The 12,192-nt window shown below is 43.8% G+C and overlaps 1 protein-coding gene across 1 annotated transcript in view; it reads left to right on the top strand.

Annotated features, from left to right (window-relative positions):
- The window catches only part of sorl1 (sortilin-related receptor, L(DLR class) A repeats containing), a 58,549-nt gene extending 46,686 nt beyond the window's left edge, over nucleotides 1-11,863 (top strand). Inside the window, exons 35-48 of the mRNA XM_063016250.1 lie at nucleotides 443-612; nucleotides 735-847; nucleotides 1,657-1,761; nucleotides 1,848-1,914; nucleotides 2,057-2,133; nucleotides 2,222-2,309; nucleotides 3,136-3,320; nucleotides 5,661-5,780; nucleotides 5,875-6,039; nucleotides 6,115-6,289; nucleotides 7,164-7,270; nucleotides 7,352-7,553; nucleotides 7,961-8,173; nucleotides 9,897-11,863. Of these exons, the coding sequence (XP_062872320.1) occupies nucleotides 443-612; nucleotides 735-847; nucleotides 1,657-1,761; nucleotides 1,848-1,914; nucleotides 2,057-2,133; nucleotides 2,222-2,309; nucleotides 3,136-3,320; nucleotides 5,661-5,780; nucleotides 5,875-6,039; nucleotides 6,115-6,289; nucleotides 7,164-7,270; nucleotides 7,352-7,553; nucleotides 7,961-8,173; nucleotides 9,897-9,964 (1,855 nt within the window). The 3' untranslated portion in view covers nucleotides 9,965-11,863. The remainder of the gene's footprint in view (nucleotides 1-442; nucleotides 613-734; nucleotides 848-1,656; nucleotides 1,762-1,847; nucleotides 1,915-2,056; nucleotides 2,134-2,221; nucleotides 2,310-3,135; nucleotides 3,321-5,660; nucleotides 5,781-5,874; nucleotides 6,040-6,114; nucleotides 6,290-7,163; nucleotides 7,271-7,351; nucleotides 7,554-7,960; nucleotides 8,174-9,896) is intronic.
- Nucleotides 11,864-12,192: the final 329 nt, after the last annotated feature.

Below are 12,192 nucleotides of genomic sequence, written 5' to 3'. Positions count from 1 at the left end.
GCTATTGAATTGGGCTGCTTACTCCAGGCTGTTCCATAATTTATAGCTCCTCAGGAATAAATCATCCCAGCATCCGATGACATCGTGCGTACTGCATTTTGTTTTTGTATTTCTCCCAATATTCCTACCAAGCTAGTCGTGTCCGGTTACCCGATCACATTTTGCTACCTCTGCTGACCAAGGAGAGCTGTGACTAACACATGCCCCCTCAGACACGTGTGCCGCTGCCGGCTGCTTCTTTTTCACCTGCACAAGGCGGATTTGTATAGAGATCCGTATCCGACCCCTCTGTGACCCTGACCAGGAGAAAGCGGTTGAGGAAAATGAAATGACTGATAGTCGAGAGTGTGTGGCTGTCTTTCCTACTGCGGAGAGAGAGAGGATGTCTGAAACTGTTTAAAACAGTGTCACTTACCTGTGTGTGTTTATTTTCCTGTGTCAGGGTGGTAGGTGCTCAGCAGTGGACCACCATGGACACACACAGCAACAAAGGCAGCTACACACTGAGCGTGCTACGGCCAGACACCACCTACCAGGTTAAAGTAGTGACTCAGTGCCTCAGCAAGCAGCACAAGACCAACGAGGTGCTGACCCTGCGGACCCCTGAGGGCTGTGAGTTACCCTTCTATTGCACATTTTACATACACTCAAACACAATCACACTGTCTGTATGGATGCTGGATGATGTGGGGACTCTTATTTACCGACTGTGTGTGTATCCGTGTGTGTTGCAGTGCCGGATCCTCCTCAGGCCCTGCAGCTGAGTTGTGATAATGCAGAGGACGGGACGGTGCTGTGCTCCTGGAGTCCACCAGCTAACGCTCATGGAATCATACGAGAGTACATTGTGAGTTTCGGCTTCTTCCTCCTGCCTCACTACTCTTACCATTCAGTTAAAGTAAATAAAGAAAATCCTTGTGGCTTTCACAAAAAATAAAATAACATATTATGTGAACCACTGAAATCCAGCAAGGACAAGGAGGGGCGTCTCCATGACTGTTGATGCCTCTCGATTCAGAAAGCCCCTTCCCCCAGTGTCCCAAGCCAAAACCAGTTATGTCAATGATGTAGACGCCTGTCCACCCGATAGTGTGATTTTACCGCTGCACCCTGTATTTTGTATTTGATATGAATAGTCTCGAGACGACTGTCATTAACTCTCACTCACTCACTCACTTTCTTAACGGCTTATTCAATCAGGGTCATGGCTTGGTTGGGGTTGACAGGGGTGTGGTGCTGGAGCCTATCCCAGCTTTTCAATGGGTGCAAGGCACACAATAACACCCTGGACGGGGTGCCAGTCCATCGCAGGGCAGACACACATACACTGTGGGAGGAAACCGGAGCTCCCGGAGGAAACCCACGCAGACACGGGGAGAACATGCAAACTCGGCACACAGAAAGGACCCAAACTGCCCCGCCTGGGATCGAACCCAGGACCTTCTTGCTGTGAGGCGACAGTTCTCCTGTCGGATGATCTTGAGTCTCATACTCAAGTCTTGATCTTGATCATTAAAAGTCTTGGGCTTGTATGGTTGGTACGGCTTAACTGAGATGACCTTGATTAGAAAATGTCAGTGCAGATTGCAGAAAAAACATTACTGATTAGCTTTGTTTGTGTGTGTGTGTGTGTGTGTGTGTGTGTGTGTGTATCAGTTGGAGTACAGTGAAAGGGGCAGTTCTGAGTGGATTTCTGAGAGAATTAGCAGCACCAGTACAGAGGTCAGGAGCCTGCAGCCCAGTTCCCTCTACAAGTTCAGGGTGAGCTTCATTTCCTTTAACCTTGAGCTTCCAAATCGTTCCCACTCTTCCTCAATTGATTGTTTTCCTTTTCCTTTTGCTAATAGGTTGCCGCAGTCACTAGTAGAGGGATGGGCAACTGGACAGAGGTCAAATCCATCATTCCTCAAAAAGGTAAAGCACAATGTTGCCAGGATGGCCAGTATGGCAACAATATCAGGCTGTTTTTATGATATATAAGATACTGTTGTAACTTCAGAAACAGACTCCCTCTGCTGGCTGCTTGTGGTTTGTACTCACCCTCTTCTGCTTTTAGCTCTAGCGCCTCCAGACACAAAGATCAAAAGCATCACAGAAGACTCCATCGTTCTGGCCATCAGCTCTGATTACAAGGTGAGTGGACCGTGGCTGTAGGGTTGGACTGAGCTGTAGGTCTGTGTCCTGTGTGCCGTCTGTGACCTGTGTGTCCTGTGTGAAACAGGTCAAGCACTATGTGGCGGTTCTCTCCTGGGTTTTTGACAAGCATGTGAAGGAGAGCAGGAACTTCACCGTTTCGGGCATGCTGACCGGTACGACCCACTGTGTTTTAATATTTTATTATTTCTTGTTTAATATGTTGTATTAAGCAAATGAATAGAAATATTGATTAATATTATTCATTCATTCATTTATTCTCTGTTTTACTACTACTTTATCCTGGTCAGGGTCTCTGTGGGTCAGATTCATTAGTTTAAATGTAGGAAACACCCCGGTCCCATCACAGGGCAGACACACACACAAACACCTAGGGCATATTTTAGTACCACCAGTTAGCCTGACTGCATGTGTTTGGACCAGAGCACCCAGAAGAAACCCGCATGGACACAGGGAGAACATGCAAAACACACACAGAAAGAACACAGTAAACACAGTGCTTTCAGGTGACATCGGTACCCACTGTGCCACCCACTGAGTGCCGTAAACAGGAGAAATATTCACAACGGTTTTAAACAATCTCATAAGGGATTAGAACATCCTGTTTTATTTTATTTTGATCAGGGGCTTAAACACATGCCAGGGTGGCCTATGATGGTCCGGAGTGGAAGTCTGCAGCAGTAGAGGCGGATTATGAACGGGTAATTGGATATGACTCGAATTGGGAGGAAAATTGGGGGAAAATGCCTAAACAGAAGAAAAAGAAATACGTTAATAGAATTGGCAAATAAGCATTCGTCACTTTATGATAACATAGGAGCAAAATATTAAGTCTATATTATTCTGGACTTCTCCTTAAAGATGATCTAAGTGTATATTTAACACAACAAGCTACTGTATATTTGATTTGTCTCTTGATAATGTGTTCTAAATCAATCCCTGTCTTATGTAACTCCTACATTATACGTTCCTCTCGAACAGCCACTAATTTAACAGCCGGGACGCTGTATGAGGTGGCAGTTTGGGCTCACACGGCCGACGGAGACAGTCCCACAGCCCTGACCCACCTGCAAACAGAAGGAAACCAGCCGTCACAGCCGCTTCTCAAGGCCCGCGCACTCAATCAAACTGCTGTGGAATGTAGCTGGACGGGGCCGCAGGCACAGGTACAGGCACCACACGGACACCTAGTCAGAAAATGCTGTTAAACATCTTATATGTTTAATATATATTATATATATTATACACCGACCAGGCATAACATTATGAGCACTGACAGATGAAGTGAATAGCACTGATTATCTCTTCATCACGGCATCTGTTAGTGGGGGGGATTTATTAGGCAGCAAGTGAACATTTTATCCTCAAAGTTGATGTTAGAAGCAAAAAAATTGTGATGGCTAGACTGTGTCAGAGCATCTCCAAAACTGCAGCTCTTGTGGGGTGTTCCCGGTCTGTAGGGGTCAGTATCTATCAAACGTGGTCCAAGGAAGGAACAGTGGTAAACCGGCGACAGGGTCATGGGCGGCCAAGGCTCATTGATGCACGTGGGGAGCGAAGGCTGGCCTGTGTGGTCCGATCCAACAGACGAGCTACTGTAGCTCAAACTGCTGATAGAAAGGTGTCAGAATACACAGTGCTTCACAGTTGCAGGGCTGTTATGGCAGCAAAAGGGGGGCCAACACAATAATAGGAAGGTGGTCATAATGTTGATCAGTGTATGTACAGTGTATCACAAAAGTGAGTACACCCCTCACATTTCTGCAGATTTTTAAGTATATCTTTTCATGGGACAACACTGACAAAATGACACTTTGACACAATGAAAAGTAGTCTGTGTGCAGCTTATATAACAGTGTAAATTTATTCTTCCCTCAAAATAACTGAATATACAGCCATTAATGTCTAAACCACCGGCAACAAAAGTGAGTACACCCCTTAGTGAAAGTTCCTGAAGTGTCAATATTTTGTGTGGCCACCATTATTTCCCAGAACTGCCTTAACTCTCCTGGGCATGGAGTTTACCAGAGCTTCACAGGTTGCCACTGGAATGCTTTTCCACTCCTCCATGACGACATCACGGAGCTGGCGGATATTCGAGACTTTGCACTCCTCCACCTTCCGCTTGAGGATGCCCCAAAGATGTTCTATTGGGTTTAGGTCTGGAGACATGCTTGGCCAGTCCATCACCTTTACCCTCAGCCTCTTCAATAAAGCAGTGGTCGTCTTAGAGGTGTGTTTGGGGTCATTATCATGCTGGAACACTGCCCTGCGACCCATTTTCCGGAGGGAGGGGATCATGCTCTGCTTCAGTATTTCACAGTACTTATTGGAGTTCATGTGTCCCTCAATGAAATGTAACTCCCCAACACCTGCTGCACTCATGCAGCCCCAGACCATGGCATTCCCACCACCATGCTTGACTGTAGGCATGACACACTTATCTTTGTACTCCTCACCTGATTGCCGCCACACATGCTTGAGACCATCTGAACCAAACAAATTAATCTTGGTCTCATCAGACCATAGGACATGGTTCCAGTAATCCATGTCCTTTGTTGACATGTCTTCAGCAAACTGTTTGCGGGCTTTCTTGTGTAGAAACTTCAGAAGAGGCTTCCTTCTGGGGTGACAGCCATGCAGACCAATTTGATGTAGTGTGCGGCGTATGGTCTGAGCACTGACAGGCTGACCCCCCACCTTTTCAATCTCTGCAGCAATGCTGACAGCACTCCTGCGCCTATCTTTCAAAGACAGCAGTTGGATGTGACGCTGAGCACGTGCACTCAGCTTCTTTGGACGACCAACGCGAGGTCTGTTCTGAGTGGACCCTGCTCTTTTAAAACGCTGGATGATCTTGGCCACTGTGCTGCAGCTCAGTTTCAGGGTGTTGGCAATCTTCTTGTAGCCTTGGCCATCTTCATGTAGCGCAACAATTCGTCTTTTAAGATCCTCAGAGAGTTCTTTGCCATGAGGTGCCATGTTGGAACTTTCAGTGACCAGTATGAGAGAGTGTGAGAGCTGTACTACTAAATTGAACACACCTGCTCCCTACGCACACCTGAGACCTAGTAACACTAACAAATCACATGACATTTTGGAGGGAAAATGACAAGCAGTGCTCAATTTGGACATTTAGGGGTGTAGTCTCTTAGGGGTGTACTCACTTTTGTTGCCGGTGGTTTAGACATTAATGGCTGTATATTGAGTTATTTTGAGGGAAGAATAAATTTACACTGTTATATAAGCTGCACACAGACTACTTTTCATTGTGTCAAAGTGTCATTTTGTCAGTGTTGTCCCATGAAAAGATATACTTAAATATCTGCAGAAATGTGAGGGGTGTACTCACTTTTGTGATACACTGTACATATTTATCTTTTTATTGCACTTTACAAAATGTCCCAACTTTTCCTGGAAATAAGTGCAAACATTATTAATAATTGTAGCTAAACCAGGATCACTAAATATGAGCACATCAGTTATATGTAATGTGTGTGTTGTAGATTTATGGTGTGTTCTATGCCACCTCGTTTCTGGATCTTTACCGACGGCCGAGCATCGTAAACAGCACCAGTACCAACCTGACCGTCACCGTGGAGACAGATGAGCAGTATCTCTTTCTGGTGAGCACCTTCGTGGTCCTTTCTGCTTTGTTTAGTTAAGCATGTCCTTGCGTAATACATGTAAAGGTTTGTTTACTGGTGTCTCCTGGTGCAGGTGCGGGTGATAGCTCCATATTTGGGCCCTCCATCCGAGTCGACTGTTGTAAAGATGATCCCTAACGAAAGGCTTCCTCCTCGCAACCTGCATAAGGTTCAGGTGGATAAAACCCAGGCCACGCTGAAATGGCAGCCGCCCTACGACTCGCCCAGCGCCCCTCTGGTAACTTACACAGTAACTCTGTTTTTATAAGGCGTCTTGTTTTATACCGTGTATAACGTGTGTATTTCTGTGCAGACGTACGTAGTGCACTTAAGAGACACGATTCGAAAGACAGAGCGGGATTATAAAGTCATCTCACAGAACAATACAGTGGAGTACAGCCTAAAGAACCTGGAGCCTGGGGGGCGCTACAGCGTCACTGTCCGTCTGAGGAACATGAGCAAGGAGGCCAGTTTTACGGTCAACACAGGTACCCCACACACCACCCTTATTAAGCGTCTCAAAGATCCCAACACACAACTCTGTACCCATTTGAAGTTTATAGGAAGATTGAAGGTCTACACACTGGTCAGTGCTCATTACATGGGCCAGTACAACTCTGCATACTATCCAACAGCTATTAATGAGGACCATCAATGTCCCTTAGTGTCCAGTTCAGTCTGAAACTGTCTTTGGTGCCCAGTAGCACCCATCACATCACTCATTTTATATTACAGGTCTGTACTAGGGGTGTCTGAACTTTTCGTGTTAGGGACCAGATGCAGTTTAACCATTCAGCCCAAATAATGGACAGATAAATCCCAACATGACCTTTATGCCCAACATGACACTGTATACCAGTTGGATCCGTACATGGCCCAGTATAACCCACATCAAAGACCAGTGCAGCTTTTAATGCTCATTAACACTCTGTATACTCTTCTCCCCATTAGCGCAACCAAAGTTTGTCATAGGCACAGATTTGTAGACACAGAGTTCATGTGCTTGACTGGCCTGCCTGCAGTCCAGCAGACAGCATGTCTGATAGAATTAAACACACATTACATCCACACCTAAAAAAGACAGTTGTACCCAATAAAGGGCAGTTGTTGCCTAGTGGTTAAGGTACTGGACTAGTAAGCAGAAGATCGCTGGTTCAAACCCCACCACTGCCAGGTTGCCACTTTTGGACCCTTGAGCAAGGCCCTTAACCCTTAGTTGCTTAGACTGTATACTGTAAGTCGTTTTGGATAAAAATGCGTAAATGTAAATGTAAGATGAACATATAGTAATCGCCTGTTAAACTAGTACCTGTAGTTAACTAAACTAACATGTTATTCTAAACTAACGTTTCTCGCATATAGTTCCCCTACCAGCACCTGAAGCCCTCAAAATCCTAACAGAGCAGGACCACGTGTTCCTCTTCTGGAAGAGCCTGGCTGTCAAAGAGCAGAGCTTTGATGAGAGTCGGGTAAGTCCTCACCCCCACCGAGTCCCCAGCCATTTCTCTTACCTGCGGTCCTAACAGTCTCCCCCCGTCTGCGACCCACAGGGATACGAGGTGTCGGTATATGACAGCGTGAGTAACTCTACCACATTACTGGGCAACACTACGGAGACCTTCTTCAGGATCAGCAATCTGCTGGTGGGACACAACTACACGTTCACGGTTCGAGCGAGCTGTCTGGTCAGTGGGCAGCTGTGTGGAGAGTCTGCGGTGCTGCTGTACGACGAGCTGGGGGCTTCGGCAGCAGGTACACATACGTGCATACCTCTGGTTCCTCATAGTGCTCAGGTTTTAGGATAAAGCTGGGAACTCTGGATCGATATCGTTTTAACATTGTGAATGTAAAATACACTATAGGGTCAAAAGTATTTGGACATCTGACCGTGAGCTTGTTGGACATTCCCATTATGAAAAAATCTATTACAAGAGAGTGATCGCTATGCAATCGTTTCTGCTATAAGATCAGCCACTCTGCTGAGAAGGCCTTTAACAAGAATTTGAAGTAGGTCTGTGGGAATTTGTGCCCATTTAGTCAAAAGAGAATTTAAATAGCTGGGCACTGATGTGTAATTGATTTATTACACCTGTTAGCAATCCCCATGGCCGAAACTCCTGAATTCAATCATTTAAAGAGGGCTGTTTTCCCGTCTGCAGGTTCCATCGACTCATCCGTCCATTCCGGTCACTCCAGCGATACGGCAGCGGTGGTGGTGCCGGTTCTGTTCATGCTGCTGCTGTGTGTGTGCGGAGGCCTGGTAGCTCTGTACATACGTCACCGTCGCCTGCAGCATAGCTTCACCGCCTTCGCCAACAGCCACTACAACTCGCGACTCGGCTCAGCCATCTTCTCCTCCGGAGACGAGCTCGGTAAGACCACAGCACACTTTATCATGGTGTTTAACGTTTGGTGTTCTATCCTGTTCATTTCAATTACCAGCTTGTCATTCATGTAAACATGGACTAGATAGATAGATAGATATACACCCTCCACAGTGTTGTCACCATGGTAAAGATGAGTACATTTTGGAAATCTTGTTATACCCATTGCCCTTGTACTGTAGTACAACGAAATGATCTCTTCTCTCAGCTACTGAGTTTTCACCATAATTGCAACTGGAACACTTGAATCTCTGTCTGGTGTTATTATATAACATCACTTTGTAACCCAACTTTAGGTGGTAGAGACTAGCAGCAATATTATTTAGGGGTTAAATATTTGTAACATGGCAGCATTAACAAAATATCCTGCTACTCAAGTTGGCCTCAAGAACATGAAGGGTACAACATTTCTTTGCACGTTCATCAGTTAAATAACGATTAAAAAGAAGAAACAAATCACAGATTCTTTTTATTAAATGTCCCAATTTCACTATAAATGGGGTTTTTATAGAATTTATAGGTATCATGGTATATTTCACATAAGATTAGTCTGCATTTAAACCAAGTAACAATCAAGTCAATTTAAGTTACATTTATTTGTATAGAGCTTTTTACAATAGACATTGTCTCAAAGCAGCTTCACAGAATCCAGGACCGACAGACAAAAAACCTTTGTTGAGCAAACCAAGGGTGACAGTGGCAAGGAAAAACTCCCTTAAAATTATAGGAAGAAACCTTGAGAGACTTAGCAGAGACTTCCATCCTCCTTTGGTGACCTGTAGAGTAATTACAAATATAAAAGTACAGTAACAGTAAATAGGAGAACCACAGTAGACCTGCACATGCACTGAGCCCTAGTCGTTTCAGTTAGAGGAGTGAGGCGGTTCAGCATTGCGGTGCACTTGGTTTTATTTCACTGCACACAGCAAATTTTAATGGTCGTCCAGGGTCCCACTCGGGTACCACCGGTGGAAATCAGACCACAGTTAAAGAACCACAGACCTGCACTAATGAAGCCATTGTATGCTTAAAATCTTTTAATTATGTAAAAAGCTGCATAAGACGCCATATTAATGATTTGTAAATAAAAATCTCCCATGACCACATCTCAGAGGACACCGAGGGTACGGATCTCTGATCAAGGCAGTTAATACTTACATTATGTAAGTGCACTAAAGTTGACAGAAAAGACTAAGTGTGATAATTAACTGTGCAGCTTTAATATAATTATTGTGAAGTATAGCACAGTAGTCCATAGTTCAAGGATCATATTTTCCCATTGAGGCTTTTTACCTTTTGTGTAACCAGAACATGTTGAAATAGGCACACTGGGAGGTTTTTAAATGGCTGATTATGCATTTGAATAGCTCTCGATGTTTTTTATGGTCGATTTTAGTAGCTTCTCTGTAGGAATTGTAACACCTGCTCAGCAATTGTAGTTTAATGGTTTATTTTCATGTTCAAGGAGGCGTGTAAACATTTTTAAAAGCAGTGAACTAAACCTGGTCATTTTTGTTTTATTGACAATTACACTCTGAAAGATGTTTTATTTTGAAAAATCGGATTCTCTTTTAATAACACCTGTCTGTTCCTCTTGAGGTGTTTGACACGCACCTATTTCAGTCACATGATACCAAAAAAATTAAGCCCACAGTCTCGCTAAAATGAGCAAAAAACAGTTAATCATGTCTGATTCCTCTTACGTTTACAGGTGATGATGACGAGGATGACCCGATGATCAGTGGCTTCTCAGACGACGTTCCCATGGTGATAGCGTAGTCCGACCCCTTCGCTACCTCCGCTTCTACTCCCTTTTCTCTCTCAGTCTCGCCTCTTTTTTTCGGTTAAACCCTGACACGTTCCTGCGTTATACCTCCTCCCCAATCAGCTGACTCAACTTCATTGAGGATTTCAGGATTCAGAAGAAAACAGAAAAGGAGAAAACAAAGCAAAAAAGCTATTTTTAAAAACCGTACATGCACTTTTTGGGATGCGCATATAGCTTATTTTTTTATAAATAATATATCGTGGTGGGTGATGGAACAGAAGCAAGCTGTGAACGGGATTGTCAGCTGGGCTAAATGGACAGGGGAAAAGACCTAAAGTCCCATTAAATCACAAACACACTGGAGCGTCGCGTTTGTTTGAAGCCTGAATGAGCACCGGTTCCTAGAAGGTCCAGAAAAATCCACACACAAACACATGATGTACGAATAAAAAATGGACCAAAAAACTGGTGATTTTAAATAAGGGAAAGAGGTACTTGGGCTGGTGATTGTAAATTGCACAGAATATGATCGTTCTATATTATTTTGTGTCACTTTGTCGGTAAACATTTTGATGTTTCAATCTGCTTTTTTAATGTTTTTTTTCAAAGTGTATGCTCGCTTCAGACACTGTATAGATGTATTTTTCCGCTTGTAAAAGAATGTGAACTCACCAGTTTGTCTTTAATGGTAAATTTAAGTGAATTTTGCCCCCCAGTTTACTGGCTGTAATGCTGAATCACTGTACATCATTGAGGAATGACTGACAGAAGTAGTCTTTCCGTGAATAGTGTGGATATTTACACCTACACAGCTAATACGACTTTGCCCTACTGAGAAAGCATTCTTGAAATTTGATGAGGAACTTCTCGTAAAGGCGCTGGTTCTTATTACCATTGTGTACGTGTGTTACAATGCGCTCATTCAACATGCTGTTGTTCTGTCAGTCCTCCGATGCTCTCAGGGATGTGTGTTTGTTTGTATGTGGTGCGGCTTGGTACAAGCGTTAGGAGTCTGTGTGTGTGTGTGTGTGTGTGTGTGTGTCTGTGTCTCTGAGGCAGTCATGCAGTTCAGTGCTGTTGTGTAATCACAATTCCTGTGCACGTCAGTCAACACTTCGTCTATGTGCCAAACATACAAGAAGCAGACAGAACCAGGTTTGCCCGACTGCCCCACTGTGAAGGGGTATTTGATTGGAGTGTGTGTTAAAAAGCTTGGGTTCTGGTGATGAGCTTTGTTCATGAATGTATTTTGTTTTTCTTTTGTTGGATTGTACATAATGTTGGGTTACACTGATGCACGTCCTCACACTGACACTTTTTTAAATGGTAGTCGTCAAGGCAGAGACTTATTTCACCTCCCAACAAGCACACAAAGTAAAAGGTACTTAAACTACGACATTAAGAAAATAATTGTAAAGAACTGACATTAGAGAGCCTTGGCTGCTATTAGAAGCAGTGAAACGTCACAGTTCCCCCTTAAATAGATGTCACATCTCGTCCAGCTTACTTAATTTTGTTTTGTCTTTAGAGACAGGAGTACACAGGCTGTCAGTAATGTCATTTCAGTGCTTTAATCTGCCCCACAATGCATTTATAAAGGGTTTAGGTCATGTGTCTATGTATTAATAGACGTGCACTTGATGATTGTGTAGCAATACTGTAAGAATAAGGTACCTGAGAGGTTTACCACAGAGCAGGACTTGTGGGTTGACCAGCAAACTTTTGGAGTCTAAAGACTTGTCTGTATCACAAAAACATTGTTACCTTTTACCAGTAGATTACCAGTAGATTCATCACCAAGGCATCTTAGTTTCCACTGTAAATTTGCTGTGGAGTTTGGGAATCCAGTTCTGAACCAGAATGAGGAATTAACAATATTCACCTATAATAAAATCCTTTTTTCAGTCTGAGTGGTTACCTTTTTGTTGTTCAGGTTATTAAGGTAAACAAACGTTACCTTGAATTAAAGGTTATGAGGAATTTATAGGCTACTGGAACAATTCTGACACATTAGAGGTGTATTTTTCTCATTACAGTTAGTAGTTCAAGATTCAAGAGGCTTTACTGTCATTTCAGCTTTATACAAGTACACACTAAAATGAAACAACGTTCCTCTAGGACCGACCAAGGTGCAACACAGAAAACACAAAATATACAGTGCAAGAAAAAACCCTGTGTAACCTCGATTTAACAGATTTCGGATGTAATGGACAAAATCTGGAAAACCAAACGTCCGGTC

The sequence above is a fragment of the Trichomycterus rosablanca genome, chromosome 20, assembly GCF_030014385.1.
Source record: "Trichomycterus rosablanca isolate fTriRos1 chromosome 20, fTriRos1.hap1, whole genome shotgun sequence".
Taxonomy (NCBI): domain Eukaryota; kingdom Metazoa; phylum Chordata; class Actinopteri; order Siluriformes; family Trichomycteridae; genus Trichomycterus; species Trichomycterus rosablanca.
The sequence above is the reverse complement of the archived record's forward strand: the minus strand, read 5'-3'. Positions and strand labels throughout refer to the sequence as shown.